Source organism: Sinohyriopsis cumingii, chromosome 15 (genome assembly GCF_028554795.1).
Source record: "Sinohyriopsis cumingii isolate HCF-2022 chromosome 15, ASM2855479v2, whole genome shotgun sequence".
Classification (NCBI taxonomy): Eukaryota; Metazoa; Mollusca; class Bivalvia; order Unionida; family Unionidae; genus Sinohyriopsis; species Sinohyriopsis cumingii.
Genome location: NC_142975.1, coordinates 20,215,357 through 20,236,877, shown reverse-complemented (window position 1 = coordinate 20,236,877; position 21,521 = coordinate 20,215,357). Strand labels below are relative to the sequence as shown.

Here is a 21,521-nt window from a genome sequence, read left to right as displayed (position 1 = left end):
AGTATCATGAAGGAAGAAGAAATTAACCACCACTGGGTGCGAGCTAGCAACCCCTTGTGCTAAGAACTCAATTGTGTGTTTCACACTCATTTGGATGCAGTAACTTCGGCAGTAAATCAATACATATACAGTGTATAGCATAATACCAAACATTCAAAGAAATTAGTTCATAAGTCTTTTTCTCAGCAAAATATTACAGCAGTCACAAACAGGAAACTGCATACTTTAACATCTATGTCGAAATAAATACAAGAAATAGATCAATATTGCTATTTGGTTAGTGGCACACAACATGCATGTTTCTGGTCTAATAACTGTTCCCACTGACCATAGCATATTTTCCCCCCATGGTTAACAAAAATTGGAAATATTACATTAAATATTTATTTTCAAATAAAGAATTTTTTTCTTTCTTTAAAAATGAACAAATAATAGGTTACATGTGGAGACTATATGTCCATGCAGAAGTCCCTAAGTTTTTTGGAAGCAAAATACTGATTATAAGTGATGATCAATATTAAATAAGACAGTTTTAATGTGCTGTCAAAAATTTTACTGTTATGTAGTCGATTTGAAAATACCCATAAGAATCGGGGGTGGGGAGAGGGGTCGAGTAATGTATTATCTTGCATTTCAGATTAAAATGACTTCTGCATGAAAGAACATAAAAGGCTGTGGGGATTTTTTTCTTGCTGCTTTATTTTTAGAAGATAAAAGATGATTCTGAATCAATAATATAGAAGTAGTCTGCGTACATTCAAACAGAAAGTCACTAAACAGAAAATAAAGGGCTATTCAGAAGTGGATATAATTTGTTCATTTTTTGGACAGGAATACTTACTGATTTGAACAGTATAGAAGCAAAACAGACAGTTCTTCAGAAGATGGGAGATCAATATCAGCTTGGTGGACATCATCTGACTTTAAATTATACTGACCTGCTGTTGTGTAGTTCTGCTTTCTTTCTTCAGATCGAAACAGTCATCTTCTTCATTATCTGGTAATTTTTAAAGAAAAATGTTAACTAATTTTCATGGTGATTTTTAGCTTATTTAGCTACTGGCAAACTTTCTCAACTTTCTCACACTGGCTGAGCCGGAGACTTGAACCATGCAGGCAGAGGTGAGATGGCAGTGATCAGTAAAGGCAGGCTCTTTAGACTACTCGGCCACCACTGGTTCCTGTTGTCAATGAACTGTATTATGTTGAATGCCTGTCTCAACAGTCATACATGTTAGGTTTAGTTAAACAAAATTAATGCAGATAATCATCAAACTAGATATAACTGATAAGTATATGTATGGCCACAAGCTTCAGCAGTCCTAGTTTTAGTTTTTTTTATTTACACAACAAGAAAAGCCATCTGGTCCTTAAGAGCACTACATATTTATCAGCATTAAATAATTTTAAAGACCAATTCAAATTTTACTTTCTCATTTTATAATGATGAAAAGAGGTAACAAAATGTAAAAGAGAAAATGCCCTGAAAAGACCAACCACTTTTGATTGTAACTAGGCTGTTGGAATGAAAATAAATTTTTAATGAAAATGAGAAATTAGGAACATGCTGTGATGATTGATCACCTTTCTGAAAGTTTGAAAAAGTAGTGCATTATATTCACATTAACACTTGAATTGGCACAGGTTTTGTTTCACATGTAACATTTCCATCTTCACAAAATATTAATAATAATTTGAGCCAAAAGCTCGCTAAAGGGTTTTTACTTCTTTATTTGGGATTGGGATCGGGGCATATCATTTGGGGTGGGGGGGTGGGGGAATTGATCAATTGGGAGGAAATTTTCATGTGTAAATTAGAAATTATGGGTATATATTGATTACCAATTATTCTTAATTTTTCTGGACATTTAAAATAAATGATTGCATTGAGAACTATAAGTCATTTAATTAAAATAATGGGACACGTTACAATAAAACCTGAAACAGTGATGATGCACCTGATGCAGGATAATTCAGTCATAAATTTACCACTAATACTCTAGCATCAACTTGGCATACTGTGTCAGATTAGCTTGTTGACTTTCATACACAAAAATGTTCTGCCCATCACAGCAGTTTAAAAAAAAACAAATGAACCAATGTTATAACTTCAAAGTCTCAAATTAGACCTACAGTATACATACTAATATGGTGGATAAGGACACTGGAGGATGGGGTGTTGTGGAGGAATCGAGTGTCTACCACATCTGCTGGATTTGTACTGTTCATAGTATACATCATGATGAAATGCAAGGGATATAATGATATATCTTGACTGTTTATTTCAGGTTCCGTGTCAACCACCACTTCAGTATTGAGGACCTAAGGAGTAGAACAGTTTGAATTGATGCCAGATTTTAATTCCATGAATCAAAGGAAAATAAAGAGTACTTACATAGTGTCATGGCATTGTCATCTTTTTTCCATCTTGGTACAAATTGAGGGGATAAATTTATTAACTCACAAAGTTGTAAAGTCATGTGAGCTTATGGTATCATTTGTCGTGTGTCATGTTTCACAATATCTTTTTACAACTTGTCAAAAATTGCTAGACCAATTTGAACATTATTTTATAAAGAGCATTCTGACTTCAAGGCCTTGCAGATTGCTGTGGTTACTAACAATATAAAAACATTTAAATGGAATCTAACAAACCACTTGACAGAATTTGTTATATTAAAAGTAAAGCAAGTAAAAGGTACCATATATACTTGATAACAAGTCAACTCAACTATAAGCTGACCCCACCTTATTAGGGCTGCAAAAAGTCAATTCCTCTTTCACCCTCCTATAAGTCTGGGTGTATTTTGCGAGTCAGATCTGTCTGAAAGGGTGACTTCTCAGTGAGTTGGAAATGCACTTTAGAAATATAAACAAGCCAAACTGAATAGGTAGATAAGAAAATAGAGACAAAACCAGTGTAAAATACAGTTATTATATTACTGAGTGAAATATGCCACAAATAAATTGACAACTTACAATTTGTCCATTGAAATCCATAATGCTTGACATTTTAAATCCATTTATGTGATAAATCCATGAATTCAATTATAGGTCACATACAGTTATAAAAACAGTTGTTCAGAATGATCCAATTCACAATATCCCCTAATGTGTTAATTACACATGTCGTACAAAAAAACAATGAAAGTTAAGTCCATGTTTTTGTGATTCATGGTATCCTATAAATGTCACTATCTTATGTCATCTGGTACAAAATCCAATAATTAATCCTGTTTGTCTAATAAAGTTCTGAAATCCTACATCGTTGTCTAGTCATTGTAAATTGTCTTCATTGTCTAGTCATCGTAAATCTCATCCGACTCTGATTCCTTTGCTTTACTGCCTTATGTGGGTGCTTATGCAGAGACTGAGCTTGGGCGCTGCAAGTAACACTTTGATCATAAAGTCACAAATCTATTAAAAGATGCAAGTGAATGGCAAGATGACGAAGTTCAAATAACCACCCTCCGTTACTTGGAAGTAAACAAGAATCAGACTCGCAACATTATCAAAGGGTTGTCACGTGCAAAAACAGAGTGTAGTGCCTTTACAAGCTGAGGGATTAAGGTCAAAGTATATGCACAGGAAGTTGTTGAACTCTGCTTGGCACTGAACAAGTACTTGATTCGCAGCTCAGTCAAAAGGACTGTCAACTTGAAAACAAAGTGAGTGCCTTTACAAACAAAAGGCTTATCAACCCAAGTGCATTGCCAGATAACTTGCGAAATATCACTTGGGAATTAAATCTGACTTGTGGAAAGGAAAATACAAATTAAATCAAAACTTTTATTACATCCAGCACAGTTTTTATACAGCAAAACACAAATTTTAATGCAATACAGGTTGTTTGCACTTGCACAAAAATGGAAGCAATATACTTACTAGTAAACACCCACAGTAAACAATATTGACGGAACACTTCACTTTGTGGTAGGTAGTATTTAATTTACCAGTATATTTTCAAATTATTAAAATCCAAATAACTGTAGATACAAGTATTGTGTAATGAATACTGTCATGAAACGGATAAACACAGTGCATACCATATATGCATTACTGCATAGGAATAGGGGCATGAAAACATAAAAATACATGAACTATTTTTATGTACTGCAAACATCTAGAGTTTCCAACATTACACCGAGATTTATAATTTTTTTTAAAGTCGTGCATATAAGATGACCCCTACTCTGCAGGATTAGAATTTTAAGTAAAAAAATTTGTATTATAATCTCAGTAATGCATTGCCAGATGTGTCTTTGGCAGAAGAATAAGTGACCAAGATTTCTTTTTTATATTGCTAAAATACATTACCTTTTCTCTCCAGAACATGTTCTTTGAAAGGTCTCCATAGTCGTATCGGATCTCTTCTCCCAAGACTATGTCTCATTTTGAATAGAGACATAGTCTTGGGTATCTGTCAAATACTTCTAGCTTCATCCTTGCATTACACAACGTACTGTCCTCTGGGTCATCATTGATAAAATGGCATATATGCCCAGTTGTTGTTGTTGCATCAATCCTGTGAAAAAATAGGCAAGTTGGATATAGCTTCTTCAACTAACCATTAGTTGTAATAATGTATGTACTGGTTTATATAAACTGTTCAGAATAAAAACAAAACGAAAGATAATTGAAACATAGGAGCTAGCATAAAGTATACAATTTGTATAATGGCGATCCTGAAAACAATTGTGAACATGTTTAAAAAATTATTAACGATAATATTTTTTATTTTAAAATAAAAGAACAATAAAAAAAATGTACACAAGTTTGTACATTATACCCTTGAACTGAGCATAGTACACATGCTATATCATTCATCAAAATTAGCCTTCATATTTTGCTTTTAAACATCTTGTAGGCCAATCATGTACCATTTGGTGTGTTCCTTTTGTTAATTTTGAAGTAGATTTTTTGCCTTGCTTAGCGATCGGCCTTGTGTATATTGTAATCCCTTTCATAGTTCTGGTGATAGTGTTAAGTACTGCCTTTTAAGTGTTAATTTATTCCCCAAAATGGTGCTAATCTTGCATCCAATATGGCTGTCACAGCAGCTAATTTGAAAATCTTGTCGCTCAAGAATATCTGAGATAGGGTTCAACACTCAGCACTTTAAAAGAATAAATGATTTTGAATTTCTGGAAGTTCTTTTCAGACAGTAGAGCATCATTTGAGGGACTCCTGTTAGATGGTTATACTAAACAAAAAAAAATTTTCCTTCTATATTTACATCTGCTATATTTCTGAGTAATTCCTAAAAAAATTAAAAAAAAAACTGAAATAGATTTATCTTACCATTGTGATTTTTGGTTGAATTTAAATGAAAACGTAGCATCTGTTAAAAGTTTGCTTTCTCTGTTGTCGTCTGTAGAATTTTTTTTTTCTTTTTTCTGCCTCCTCATCATATATTTTATCCCTGGCATATTTGAGAAGGAAATCTCCTTTATTAAATGGCTTGGTAGCAAATACTCCATGTCCTGTAAAGAAACAAATGAAAGTGTACTTGAGTTGTATTGTAGTTACTTAATTGATTAATTTAAAGATAATACAGTTTGTGTTTGTAGTTACTTAATTGATTAATTTAAAGATAATACAATTTGTGTTTGTAGTTACTTAATTGATTAATTTAAAGATAATACAGTTTGTGTTGTTTATATATCTTCTTCCTTTATCAAGCATTGGGCTTCAGTTTTATTGTATAGAATGTATATAGTCATGGGAAATAAATGTGTTCTCACAATGCTTGCTGACTGACATACAAGTGTGTGTGTGTGTATATATATATATATATATATATATATATATATATATATATCTCAGGGCTCGAATTTAACACAAATTTCTTTGTAGCCAGAAGGATTAGTATACTGAGAAATTTACTAGCCCTACCAAATCTTTACTAGTCCTGTCCAAAAAACTATGTCACACACTTGTATTGAGAGTAACAACAATTTTATTTCATAAATAGCATTATCATATTGAATGCAGAAGTACAGAAGTATAAATCCTGCTTCAAATCATCAATCACTCAATTCACATTTCTTGTTTCTCAAGATAATCTGGATCAAATTCCAAAAAGGGATCCAGGTGTCCTTTCTCGTCCTCTACCTGCACTCGGGGTCCATACAGGGTTTGTTCTGGTCTCCTTACCCGTCTCCCTAAAATATTGCAGTGCAGTGGTGATCACCTCTGGGATCCCTTCTGCCTTTTCTACACTATCAATTGCCAGGAATGATGATTTAATATCTCCTCCTTTACAAATTCTTATATATACAATTTCCTCCTCCTGAATTGTACAGTCAGTACAACTGTCGCACACTACTGCAAGAAACATTGCTTCTTTCACACCATCGACACATTTCTGCTTTTCTCTTTCAGCCATGTAAAGAGTAAATGTAATAACCTGTTTATCATTCATCTCCTTTCATCTCATACATACAAAATCAGTGAAGGATCTTCTGTTCTTTATGATAGCATGTGCATTTTTAACAAATTAACACGCTGGTCAAACACATTCCGATTTAAACTTTCCAAGATCTTACCAGCAGACAACTCTTCTGGTGGTATCTGCAAAGCTGCTTTTCTCTCTGAACTCTATTTGTTTTGCCCACAGCTTTCATATACGTTTACCGATTCAATTTTAAAAGTTCGAACAACCGGCAACAAAACTGGATGTTTTCTCTGTGTTTCTTTCTGTGAATTCTGTATACCAGTTACTACGGATAAAGTTCTTTTCCTCATCATAATTCAGGCATTCCCTGTCTTTTGTCCATGTCTTCTGAAACGTTTGATTATGCTTTTCCCTATCATAAGAATTATTCCTGTCTTTTACGTCATTTTCATTCAACTTTTGTTTTCTTCTGGTGGCTGAACACCTTCTATGAAATGCCACATTTTGCCTGTTTTATAAGGAGGGAATTGTGCCTCGTGTTGAAATATGAGATGTTACAGTATAGCTGATGCAAATTAGTTAAAGTAAGAAAAGGAATGGCACAGTGTCCTTTATATCAGAAAGTCAGAGCAAGAAACACGTTTCAAAACACGTGCCTTTGCCCCAACATCCCCTACAATTAAATGGCCTCTGCCTAATAAAGACTTTTCTTCACCGGATGTTCTGCAGGATCAAAACAGTGACTATTGTAAACACTGTTATAAAATATTAGCATCAGAAGATAATGTTGGTTTCAGCTTGGAAAAGGTGTGTTCCCATCAAACGAAGCCTTGTGGCTCGGCACGTTGTATTTAACAGCTCCAATTACGGTCTCATCATTAATAGATTAAGTTTGGTAATTTTTCCTAATTAATCAGACCTCACTGTATTGCTGAAATTAATAATAAGGCGGAAAATTTTCAAATCTTATATGGAGATGCTCAGAGATTTTAATTCCCAACAAATATACGACATTCTGCTTGGATATCTTCACGTGTATTCAACTATTTGCTCACTCTTGTAAGGGAAAAAATATAAAAACTATTTTATCATCATAGAAGAGGTAGCTGTATGGAATGGATGTGTCAATAATGTAATCATAATAAACTCATCTAATTCTTATAATTATTTTGATGCAAATGTAATATATGCAGTTTCCCGTTTGTGACTTGGAGCGTTTGGCAAGCGAGCCAAAAATAAACTTGCACAAACAAACATGCGAACTAATTTCTTTGAATAGTTTTTGCCATGTTCTTTTGTGTGGTATACCGCTTTGTAGTTTGTCACTGTGGTCGAGTGAATAAAGGGTGATACCACGTCATTTCTCATTTAATTTGTAATCAGATTAATTAGGATCAATTACCAAAGTTGTGTTGTTAATGACGGGACCATAATTTGCGCTGTTAAGCAAAATACACAAAATCGGATGACTTCTAATGCACGTCTCCGAGGCAGAAATTGACTTCATCTTCTCGTGCTAATATTTTATGACTGTGTTTACAATGGTCACTGGTTTGATTCTATAGAAGATATGCTGAAGTCAAGTCTTTATTAGGGAATGGCATAAACAAACGCTGACTGTTGATAAACGAAACTTACTAGCCCATCGGACTATTAACATTATTAAAGTTACTAGTCCGACAGGAAATCTACTAGCCTCGGGCTAGCGGACTACCACTAATTTTTAGCCCTGTATATATATATATATATATATATATATATATATATCAAAGCAAGCTGCCAAGATGCCAATCTACCATCACATATAACTGCCATTACTAAAATAGAAACAAAACATTAAAGAACTTGGGAACTGCTTAGCAGAAATTGACATAATTGGACAGACGGCATTCTGGTAATAAGGGATTTCATATCAATACATTGGAAGAAATTTTGCTTCCAGAGCACAACTCCAACAACACTTTGGATATCTCTTTGAATTTTAGTATATGTATTAGATTAGCTGTACAGAGTCAGATGAGCCTAAAGATATTCACAATTCTTTAGTTTCAATATTGTTTTTGTCTCTGTTTATCCATCAGTTGTTGATTAGTTTCCAGGGCAAAACTACACAACCATTTAAGACATCTCTATGATATTTTGTACACATATTAGACTAGTGATGCAGATGTGCCATTTACTATTGACAAGACTCCATTTTAATATTTTGCTATTTGCTATTGACAAGGCTCCATTGTAATATTTTGCTATTTGCTATTGACAAGGCTTCATTGTAATATTTTTAACATTTTTGTCTTATCATCATCCGCCATTCATAGTTTCATTTCTGGAGCAACATTTTTTATGCCTGTCACTTCTCTGTATCCATTTGTACATATGAATGCCAAATAGGTGAAATCTAAGGCCAATCATTGTGTGTCCTAGCAGACATTTTGAGGATGTATGTTCCACTGTCTTCTTTTTTGTATTGCCCCACCCCTCCTTTAAATGCACTATGGTAAGGCCATAGAGTACTGCCAGTAGGAGTCTGTACATAAACGAGATGGAGGGGGAGATCTGTCATCTCTTGAAAGAAAGTGATGAAATAGTGTTCCATGGAACCCCTGTTATTATATATTTGCTCGCTCTTCATAAAATTTTTAGACTTTGTCAGCATATTCAATCTGCATTCAATTATTAGCTGATAGGCAGTTATGAAGAAAAAAAGTCACCAAATATGACTACCTTTAAGTTTAGACACTGGTTAATATGTATCCATTCCCCCACCCCCATCCCAATAACTCACCTGTTTATGCTGCCCAACATACGATCTTGTTGGATAATAGAGTATCAATGAGTGAACCAAATGGGTTCAGTCATGTTAATAAAGTTATTTTTTAATTTAACCAGGGACTATTGTAGTAGCTTACCAATAAAACTTGAAATAATTTTTTTTCTTCAAATCCTTCTTGATCCAAACCAGCCTGACACCAGTATTTTGCTTGGTCTCATGATAAGCCTTTCTTCTTAGAGGACTGAAATTAAATTTCAGAGAATTTATTAAGTTGAACATTAATACAGTATTTCTGTCATTCACTTATAAAATTTGTAACTCAAAAATCCCTTCTCAGCATGCAAGCAGCATTGTAAAGGAATTTTGGTTCTGTCCTGATGCTATAGTGGTAAACAAAGACAAGAAGCATCTGAGGTTGCACACAATTTTAAATCTCTAAACAAATGCAGTCAGTCATAACTTAAATATACACAATGCAATGCTTTTTGCAGCAAAGTAGTCACTTTCCTAAGAGTAATAACATTATTAGTTTGCATACAAAAATCTTTCCTTAATACCATTTTACTAGATAATGTCTAAATATCTGGTATGTACACAACTTCTGATACAAACTATTTTGAGCAAAATGTTTAACTTGACTCCTGTCAAATTTCTTGACTTAAGACCATGATGCGACTTTTTCGTATATTGTTTAATAATTAAAGATATGGATATATTTGAGAATTAGGTGTTTCAGCTTGTGTTCTTGAAATTGATGTGAGGCATGTACACCTCCCATAGTTACTCTGCAGTATGTATACAGTGAAATACCAATAGTCGGCTAGGAAAAAAAGAGCTAGCCACCCATAGCAGCAGACGTGGGTTCAAAGCAAACTGAATATCTCAAAAATGGCTAGGATGGCAACTATTTTGAATTGCATCAAGATGTTTAGGATACAATGTTTTCAGAATTATCACCTAGGGAAAGGGCTTGTGTTTGCACTGAGCATCACCTGATGTCAAAAATGACCTTTGGACATGAAACATGCAGCATAAATTTGAGGTTGGGGTGCATAAACTTCTTCTGCTATGAACTGCCATTGACTTGTCAGGTCAAGTGTATAATATTCTTATGCTTTGTTTTAATATAGACTTCCAAAAATATGTACCTTTTTTTGACCCACCTTATGTACTTTTTTAAAACGATTTTTTTTATATTAGGTGGGTGGACACTGCATTAAATTTGTGCATGAAAACCGTTCCTTGCACCCTTACGAAAAACTATTTCCTTTATTGGCACAGTCAGCCACATCTGTTATAATTGTCTGTTTGTATGTACGTAAGTAATTTGTATGCATTAGCCTCATTATACTACCTTCCATTTCAACATACCACTGCTGTTCTGAAGACTCAGTTGAGGGTGAGGTAACTACACATCTATGCTATAACCGTTTCCATCATGACAAAGTAGCATATTTTGGACCTAACTTACTAGATATGGGAAAATAATGGTATTATAATGTATTTTATTGCTCTTCTTGTAGGTGTCAAGATCTGTCCTCTTATTTTAAGAATTTATTTTTCAGTACAGACACAAAAACAGTTACATAACCTGTTGTTGAAGCATTCTTCAAAGTAATTTAACTTCACAGGAGCCGAGACACTTAAGAGAAATCATTAATAAACATGCAATAATAAATGGTGAATGCCGCCAATAGAACAGTCTTGCAAATAGTGATGCATCTGACATTGTGAGGGCTGTATTTTGGGGGACAAGAATTGAAGTTTTAGCACACCAACTCGGTTTCTACTTTCATGACCCCACTGTGAAGTTGGCATCAGAGATTCATATCTCACACTTAAGCGATAATAAGAAATGTATCAATGTTATGTATATATCTTGAAAATTCTAGGGTCAGTTATCAAAGGGGACAAGCTTAAAATTAAGTGGAGAATGTGTTTGACATAATGGTTGAACCAAATGTATCCTGTAATGTAAATATTCTGTTGGGTTTATACCATATGTATGTTCATTGCTTGTTCATGGTTCCTTAATCCTTGTAAAATGAACTCGCATATAATTTCCAGTTACTTTGGTTCTTTCGACTGGTATTTTTCTTTGTACCAAAATCTTGACATCCTCAAAGCAGTGTATCAACAGTTCTTTTCATAGTAATGTAAGTTGTTGAATGAACAGATTATTCTGTCCTCTTGGCATATTGATTCCCCATGCCAAAATCAGAGTTACTCTGCCTTTATCAACTGCAGATAAAGGTACATGCCTTGTCTTTTATGGATTTTCACAATAGGAAAAACATTTTCACATTCATGGCATTGTGACATTCTAATTAGTTCAGAAAGATTCCTGAAGTTAACAATACAGTTTTTCCTCTGAAATTCTAATTGGCGTTTTCACAGAGTATTAAAAGTGCATCAGTATCACTTGTCTCTTCTTTTTTGCAGGTCTTGATTTGCATGGAAAAATATCAGGATTAATTGGTCAATCATGCTGATAGAAGCACCAGCTCGAATCTGATCCAGATACTCATCCAGATCTAAGTGCACAAGAGAATGATTTAGACAGACTTAGCTTCTGCAAGAGTTGTGTTTTGTGGTATGTACTTATTAGAAGTAGATGAAATGCTTCCTATCTTGAACCGAATTTTCCATTGTTAACATTCGTTCTATATCTTATGTTACTATTTACTATCATTTTGTAAACTCCAAAAATCAGCAGAGTCAGTTGTAAGTGAATGGGAATTTGAGAAGAAACTTCTCTGTTAAATTTTATAGAGTACAGTAGTCCCCCTCTTGAACATCCCCCCTGACCAGCGGCCACCTGCTCCTTACGGCCAGAATCCGTTGGCACCGACGAGTTTGTGTTCAAAAGTACCCCTCGCGAAAGGCCATCCGGCCAACATGACCAGCAGCCAGCATATTAGTGCAAAATTATAAAATTTACCCCTCACAAGCGGCCGCATTTTATTTGAATATGTATCCAGAACCAGTATTTTATTCACAACGTGTGTTAAGTAATCCGATTTCTGTTTCCCGATGTCAGGTTTTCGTTACTGAAAGAAGTGTTGAGTAAAGTACATTTACCACTAAGGTTAATATTATATAATTTACGCCTCACGAGAAGCCAAATTTATTCCATAAAAACCGAGAAAGACTCAAATTTTAATCCATACAAAAGGGTACGTACATGTAATCCAATTAGCCTTACTGCTGTGTTATCATAAGATGTCCGGTTTAGTCACTCTGATAATTGTTAAGATCACAATTATCGAACAGTAGTAACAGCTGAGAAGTGGCAGTATCGATGTACAATACCCAAGTCAGCTGGAAAATGGTTTAATAGCCTTTATGGCTTCCCTTAGTAAGATGTTGAGCTTGTTCACTTTGGTAATCAGTGGCTATCACTACTGACAATAACTGTCAAAATTACGAATCCTAGCGGCCGCGAGGTCAAATCTGCGTGATGTTAATGGTACCTATCGAAGCCGTTTTGGCTTCTCACACTTAGTTTCAAGAAATGTAAAAAAACAATAGGGTACCAGACTGCAACTAGCGAATCATGTGACAAGATCACTTCCTTTAAAAACACACGTCAATTTGTTTAGATGCATACAAAATTGTTTTATCAGTATTGTAGTTGGCAACATGAATAACTTACTGCAAAAAGATCTACATGTCATCGAGGAAAATAAAAAATTCTCAGTTTCTCAATTTTTAAAAAATAAAAAAACAATCCTTTAAATGCATTCAGCTCTGAAACTAATGAAAAGAATTCAAGAAAATTTTGCAGGAAGCATTTATGCCCAAAGGACTGTTGAAAATGGGATTTCAGAATGAGGTGGTTCATGTTGCACAGCAGATTGCAAGTGAAACTTGTTATGATAGTAAACTTCTATGTATGTATGCATGCTCAGAAGGAGTCCTCAGGTCATGTTGAGTTGTAGCATCCCAGTAGCCTAATGCATTCCTAAGAAGATCACATCAAATGTACAAAACCATTTAAGTTGCAGCCATGTTAAATACTGTCACAGTAAATACTGATTATTTCTAATTTTGTAACTTTTCAGGTTGTGGTTAAGTTTGGCTTAAAATCTGAATTTTAAGAATTGAATGTTGAATAAGTAATTATGAAAAAAAGGCTGCAAAGAGAAGAGATTTAAAGGGATTGAAAAGCTCCTAATCTATTTTCGACTGCCATATCCCCAGCCTGTTGGCCCCTTCAGATTATTGGTCCCTTACCATTAGTATGGCCATCCATGGAGCATCAGCACTATTGTTCTTGTTTAAATGTTTGGTGGAATGATACAATTGTGAGATTTAAATGCGATCTTCTTAAGATAACTGAAAAATTACATCCCAAAATAAAGAATAAATTAAATGAAAGTGAATACACAATAAGAAAATGGTTTACCTCTCTAACTGCTACTTGCGTTTTCAGACTGGCTTGAAGCTGTAAAATGTAAGAAAATGAATTTAAATGCATAGAATTCAGAAATGAAGATAAAGGCAATTATTACTCATTGTAATGATGGTGACTGCAAAGGCTTAACATACACTGGGAATCGAGGGGAGAGGAGTTGTGTTGTAAGATTGGAGACTCCAAAAATTTAACATGCACTGGGAGTTGAAGGGAGAGGAGTTGTGAATATTTGTACCAGATACATGTTTTGCTGTTACTTTACACATACTAATGAGGTAATTTTGCATTTGATTGGTTGAGCTAGTTGCCACTCATGAAACAATATTTTTTATGATATTTGATCAAACTTCAAAATTTGGCTATATTAATGAGATACCTAGCATCAGATTGGGTGAGTTTGTTACCTCACTTGAACTAGAGACCATTTCTTATCCAAGTTCTATACAACTTGGTAAATGGGTTTGTATTGTCAAGATCTTATAGGACTTTGATTATAAGTAAGAAACTGTACATATTGATACAGTAAAATGGGTAGAATGAACAGAATAGAAATTTTGGGAGATGGTTTACCGAAGTTGTGTTTTTATAATACTACATAAGCCTGCTTAGTGAAATGGTCAACTGTCAAGTCATGTAAGCCAGATGAGTGGGATCAGGCTGACTTGGGCCTCTTGTTTATGGATTGCTGTGAGATTATTTACATATTAAGGCCATCATTAAAAGTTGTACATATCTACAAATCTTTGTGCTCCCATAATTTTTGTAGGAGTCATTGCCCTTTTGAATGGATAGTTCCAACCTGTCAATCAAACCAGGCACATTGATTATTTTAGACCAATAAAAAATATGGTTTGAATTTGCTGCATAGTTATGCATTGATATCCACCACATTTACTCACAAACAAATGAACACACTTGATTACTTTCTTATTACGTTGCCAAAGATTTTGACATCACGCAGAAAATCACAGAAAATTTATCAGACAAATGGTTCTCCGTTGTGCTTGGGTCACATGGAAAAAGATCTGTGTTGGAAGTGATATATTAATCATAATATTTCGTATGTAAGTACATGAAGCTGTTTTAAAATAATCGCATTATTTGTTCTGATTGTGAAAATTTTGAATACAGTTTTATGCTAATTATATGGTTATGTTCGAATTATATATCTTATTTCAGTCAAAATATTGCATGCAATAAAGAAAATGTTGTGTGTAAATGTGTTATTTATTTTTGACTTTACCGGTATTATTACCTTATTGTTTTTTTTTTTTAATAAAAAAATTTGGAATACTGGAATCCTGAATCATACTTCATTATAATTTTATAATGTTTAGGATTGGCACGTGTTGTTTTAATTGGAAAACTGTAATAAAATACTGTCGGTTGTTGGGGTTTTAAACAATTTCGACCCTATACATTAAGTTTCAGAATGATCCTAATTCTATTCAGTATCTATGCTTGCAAAACTGGATTTTGACATAATTTATTTCAACATTTAAATTCAATTTTTTAACACAATTTTTATTATGGAAGTTTTTTAAAAGAAATATTTGAACTTTATGAAGAGGTGAAACTAATAAAATATTTCCTTTATCTTTCTAGGTCTGAGACTATAAATAACAGCAAGTTATGTCCTGCCATTTATTGTGTTTTTGTCACGCCGACTTCAAATAAAACTTCTCTCTTACAAATTATTGATTTTATAACATCTTAAAAATGTTATGACATCTATGAAATAAGATAAAACGCGTCACACTTATTAGCGAATAAAGGTAAAAACGGACTAAAATATACTCCCTGCCAGTGTCTGTAGTTATTTCGACGTGCATTATTTCTTTCTTTTTAAGGAGATTATGATGATGATGATGATGGTTTTACATGAATATAAAATAGTTTAAATTTACTGGTTTATCAATGATATCTTTATTAAATGTTTTTATCCCTCCAACTGAGGGTACGTGTTAACGCGGTGTAAAGAACGTAAAACACTCCCTTCAGTCACTCGGGACACTGTATAAATTGTTTGTTAATTATTGTAACTTTAATGTTTTTCCTAAACATGGTAAAATTATTAATTGATAATAAATACAATGTTTTTTAATCGTAAATCAGAAATAGTACTTGGTTTTTATTCTAATATGCCTATTATACATATATGATATAAATGTAACGGGTGCGAATACATAACTAAAGCTTTATTTATTTTTTTTTAAAAAACCATTACTAAAGTCATGCTAGAAATTCTGATTAATTATAAAACATACCGAACTTTGCAAGAACAGAAATGTTCTGTTATGTTGTCTTATTCTCGCGAAATGTCAACTTGAAGTTTGTGAGGATGTTGGTTCTTTCTCATAGACCGCCAACAACGTGCTACAACTTTCACCTGATTTTCGCCATCAAAAATCCCAATGACATTGATACATCCTCGTGTGTAATAGTTAAAGCATTTCTTTAACACGATCTGAAAGATTCTTGCAATCAGGTAGGAAAGTGTCAAAAATATTGTCGAGAATATTTTCCATTTAAGTCTGTTGCTGATGCTACTTAATCCACCATTTTTACGATTGCTTGTGAGATGGAGCAACAGGAACTAAGTGGGCGGAGCTTATCGTTTGATACCGGAACTATCCATTGCAGCTAGATGCAGTGTATGACAGAAGTTCAGTGTATATATTCTGATCATCAGGGCCGGAGTAAGGCTATGAGGGCCTAAGGCTAATTGTAGGGAAGGTCTAAGTATGTTCGACATTATTATGTATATTGCAAAAAAATCAAAGTCATAAAGCAAAATTTATTTATTTAGGTACTTAAGGTCCATTTTTGGCCCCAAAAATGTAAAGTTTGAAGAAAGGAGTTTACTTGAGAGTACCATGGCAAAAAAAGTGATCAACATTAGCCAAACTTCAAATTGCAATTATTACTTTTAAAATATTTAATATGACGTCATACGCACGTGGTCATGGCGACTTGTTAGACTATGAATTAGCCATTGTGCACTGAAATTAGAGCCATATTCTAAAATGTCAAGTAGTCCACATGCAGCAATCAATTTAATATTTTTACAGAATTTAAAGGCATGCATGAATAATGAATTATTCGAAAATCGTTTTGGTTGTTGCTCTTTGGTATCTTGCATCACTATAACGATCACGTATAAACTACATCTTAACAGACGTTTTTATTATAATGAACACATAAAATGATTTGGATGTTTAATAAAATAGTTTACATAATAATCATCGTTATTGATTTTTTTTTCTTTCTTTTATCGACAGACATTTTCCAGACATGTTTAACTATTGCATAAAGACAACAGTTGTTGTATGCATAAGGATATTGACATAAACGTTTAATTGAGAATTGACTGCCGGAAAAGGATACAGCCGCGAGTATTTTGGCTTCTATAATGACCCGTAAAATAATACGAGCATCAGTGGAGGATCTTACATGAGTGCCTATTTAAATTAAAATCTAATGAACTAGCTGAATCATTAAACACTCTCCAAAAACTTTAATTATTCAACGTATTTCATAAATGTCATCTGAAATGATCTTGAATGTAATACCAACGTTACTCAATAAGAACCGCAATAATAGTAATTGACTTTAAATTACATTTGTATGCCTTGGTCATTACGCCTTCACATTATATGTCGTCAAGCCGTCATTCGTAATGTGATTTGGTGTTATTAAAAGTGTGTAATATTGGAAATATGATATGGGTATATAGATCTAAATAACAGTCGCCGTGTGATATATATATATATATATATATATATATATATATATATATATATATATATATATATATTTCAAACGCTATGATGTGACGTCATGATGTCAAGAATGACAAAACTGATCACAGGTTCAAAGTCACGTCGTGACGTGATCGCACTTGTTCTTTTATTAATTTCAAATCCAAGTATGGTGTAAATGCCATTATAGAGGAAGATTATATATCGTAGCATGCGACCGTTGTTAACGATCACGGTAGAGAGTCTGACGCAGTTAACATGCCGCTGCTAGTGATTAAATTAAAGTTAAATAACAAAATCTTCAATAAATAACTTTTTAACACTTACCGCTCGTTTTCCTCGAGAAAGTGCTGCCATATTTACTTGAAGAGATTTCCCCAAATGCTTGCTTTTCAAAAATGTATAGGAAAATATTCCCGTCAAAGTCAGGTAGTAGTATTTTGTACTTTAGTAGTATTATTAACTTGTCGCCTATTGACATGTGCGGCACACACAGCAAGACTACTTATATAAACCCCACACCAGACCTGAACTGTCAGTACTGGTGATTTATAGGTTCCAGCTGCAGAGGTCTGGCCAGTTAATGTACAACTAAGCTAAGTTTTTATGGTGATTTCTGAATGTTCAAGATAATAGACAAAATTTTACAGGTCTGTGAAATGATGTATTATTGTAATTGTACTGTTTTGTATTAATTATTATTATATAATTACAAAACTAAATGTAATGGTATGTGTAAGTGAGAATCACTTTTATGTGAGATTTCTTGAAAAAGCTATTAGGATTTTAACTTGGCTGATAATTACTTTTTCCGGAATTGATATTGAACATCTATGTAACGGTTTCATACTAAGTATATAAATTTTACCCAGAGTTTAAAACTTTAAAAGAGAAATGTTTAATTGACATTTTATATTCACTAATGACAATTTCTAGAGGGACTTTAATTCAAACTTTACTTAAGTTTTTTTGTTAAATATGTATACTTGTATATACTGTATAGTCATGTGGTTTCATCATAACAGAACAATGTGTAAATACATATATTTTGTAACGGTTTTTATGTTTGTAATATTCTTTCTTTGTGTTTTCCGCCTTGAAAAAGAGACCATTACATCTCCAAAAGTCCATGGCTAGTGTCTCAGACATACTGCACCGTCCTTTGTCAAGTTTGTTCCCCCGTCCACATCTCTTTTTTTCTCATATCTTTGCTCTCAATGTTTATCTTTATTGTAAAGCTAATACGAGGAAATTATGTAGTGGATGTGTGTGCTTGTGTGTATTCGGATGAATCTGAAGTACTTTATGTCACATATATTTTAAATCCATATATTTAATTAGAGAATTTAGTCGCGAGGGTGGGGATATTGATGTATACACTCTGAACCTATACATATTTTCAATGACTGCAGAACTCAAAATACATTTGTTAAATATTTTGGCATAGGAAGTATTTTTTGTACTAAATTCAGTAATAGTTGACTTTTGTTGACGGAATGAAGAACGATTACCTCGGAAGTTTTGTTTCGGTTTTGGTCGACAAGCAGAAAGACATCTTATTGTAGGTGGGTAGTCACGTCACTTTTCAATGATAAATCTAGACTTAGCCAAGAAGTGTGGTGAAAGATAGAGTGAAAGAGCTGGGATCTTTGGCATTAGGTAGGGGCAATAGACAAAGTGTTCAACTTCTTCATTATCATAAGCACATGCACACGTGAAAGAGTTAACTAAATTCACCATGTAAAGGTCGGATCTCAGGGGACTACCTGCGTGTCTAAGTTTAGTATGTAGGATATTAAGATGACGTTTGCCAGGAGCATAATTTTAGTTTGATGACCCGTTAGTTGAATTAGAGAAACGTTTCTTAAAAATAGAAAGATTTGGAGGATTTCGGATATCATCAGGGAGAGAGTTCTAAAGACGAATCGTATATAGGTAAAAGGTCGTCTTGTAGAGATTGGTGTGATACTTTGAGAGTAACGTAGACGATAATTAGATGCCTCATATCTCCTTTGTGGAAGAAGGTCGCTTAAATAGTTAGGTACTTGAGTATTTATAATCGAATACATAATGCATAATCTCTTCTTTTTCCTTCGTTGTGCAGACCAAACAGTTTCCGCATAAAGATACTATCTAGAAGAATTAATGGGTATAGATCTGGAACGATCCGTGCATCTTCCATCTGATTTTGTTTTCTTTATTCTGATCTGTCCGAATCTTCAATACAGCAATTATTCCAGACTCCAGGAGCATATTCTAAGGTTGGACGTATCAGTAGTGTATATAATTTAGCCGAAGTCAACAATTAGTCTGTAATTAGACGGTAGTGTTTTATCTCCTTTCTTATACATCGGTACGTCATACGCTAGCTTGCACTGTGTTGGGAACACGCTGGCTTCGCGTGATTTATTTAAAAGTATCTGCAATGGAACATACATTTCTTCAACTATACTTGTACAAGTTTATAACTTATTGGATCGGTTCCAGCGGTTTTGTTTAGGTCAAGACTAGGTATTACATCTATAATTTCTTGTTTATATATAATGATGGCAGAAATAAAAGTTTGATTTCTAACTTCAAAATGCGGTAACTGTTTATCATAAGTTTTTAAACGTGTAACAGATCAAACTTACGAGTTCAGCAGCTCGCACTTCTCCTGGTCACTTGTTGCAAAGTTAGATGATCATTTCGTACGTTTCAGTGGAGGTAATAGGTTCCATGTCTTTGTAGAATGTACTTGCTATCTCATTATTTTCCAATAAGGTCGAGGATTTGATCTGATGGCAGGGCTTGAACCTGCATCCTTTCGGTCGCAGGTTTGAGACGCTAACCACTGAGCCACGGTGGCTCCTCTTGAGATTAATATACCCATATGATATTTTCCAGTATGATACGTTTAATAACACCCAATAACACAGCAAACGCCGGCATGACGAAATATGAATTGAAGGTGTAATGACGAATGCATCCGAATGTAATTTAAAGTCAATTATGTAACCTATTTTTGTGTTTTTTATTGAACATAATTTTTGTCATGTGATAGACATAACATAATCTTACATTTGAGATTATTAAAATGAAATACGTTAAATAGTTTCAATCTTTTGCGACTCCCGTAAAAGATTCTTCATTGTTGTTCATATAATTTTACATGTCATTATACTCCTTTATTGAGTTACACTTTGGTTACAAAAGTGACAACTTCATTTTGCCGAGGCCTAAAATCTTTTGCAATTTAAAACTTATTTCATCTATACTACACTAGTATGGCTCATGAAATGAAGGCAGTTTAGTTGGCCTCTAATTCACCTATAGGGAATGATACCTGCGGGAGACTGCTCTATCTGATCAGTGTGTAACTATGGAAACGGTAATTTAGTTACCTCTTCTCCAGTATCGAGCTTTAGGTTAAGACTGAAATTCGCCGTCTTATATAACGTTCTGTTCTATATATCTGCAGTTTAAAGCTGGGAGAATTATACCAAGAGAATAGCAAATAAACCCTTCTGTAAATGGAGCAAACTCGCACTTTTACATTGTAAAACTAGTTTCTCTTACAATCGTTTATGAATAATTAAAAATTACTGAGTAGTAACTAAGAATATATAAATTTTTCAGACGGAGACCCAAATTTCATTTTTTAAATTATCGTATTTTTTATGCTTACTTTCCAGATACATTTTAATATTTTTTTCTCAAGAAAATATGAAATCTAACAAAATATGAAAGAAAGTCTTATTATTTTGATTTTTTTGTAAAGAGCAAAGAAAGAAAACTATTGACGACATAAGCTTTCATTATGACATATACACACTAGCCTCCACAGAAGTACCTTTATGACAGTACGGTTAAAATAGAAATAAATATGCATATCCAGTTGTAAACTTTCCCGATTTATGACTAAACATTTATACTGTGATAGGTTATTCTTAGTAAGTAAAATGTGTATTATACAGTGAATGAATAGGAGGTATTCGATGAATGGACTGCATGCATTTCATGTGCAGTAGCTACTCAAGATTATTTACTGATGCACAAACTAGTTAGAGTTGTCATACTGGTTGTCATTCCAGGGATATTGACAGTCAGTGATTTCCACCTTGTAAAATCGTTCCGCAAAGGCGGACAATAATAATAGTTTCTGAAGCTGATTTTATTAGCAATGGTTTGCAA

The 21,521-nt window shown here is 33.7% G+C and overlaps 1 protein-coding gene and 1 long non-coding RNA gene across 3 annotated transcripts in view; both read right to left on the bottom strand.

Moving 5' to 3' along the window:
* Window positions 1-4,520, bottom strand: part of LOC149781380 (uncharacterized) — a 38,345-nt gene extending 33,825 nt beyond the window's left edge. The window contains exons 1-2 of one of the 2 annotated variants that reach the window (XM_089935469.1): window positions 4,318-4,520; window positions 939-997 (exon numbers count right to left, since the gene is read on the bottom strand). In XM_089935469.1, coding sequence (XP_089791595.1) covers window positions 939-997; window positions 4,318-4,408 — 150 coding nt within the window. In that variant the 5' untranslated portion in view covers window positions 4,409-4,520. Of the gene's footprint in view, window positions 1-938; window positions 998-2,144; window positions 2,319-4,317 lie in introns of those variants that run through there. The other variant, XM_089935468.1, reaches the window with a different exon arrangement.
* A 796-nt stretch (window positions 4,521-5,316) lies between these two features.
* On the bottom strand, window positions 5,317-16,152 carry LOC149781379 (uncharacterized). The gene is made up of 4 exons (XR_016414699.1): window positions 15,855-16,152; window positions 13,579-13,617; window positions 9,307-9,411; window positions 5,317-5,483 (listed from the first exon to the last, which is right to left on the bottom strand). It is a non-coding gene; the product is annotated as an uncharacterized LOC149781379 (long non-coding RNA).
* Between the last annotated feature and the right edge of the window lie 5,369 nt (window positions 16,153-21,521).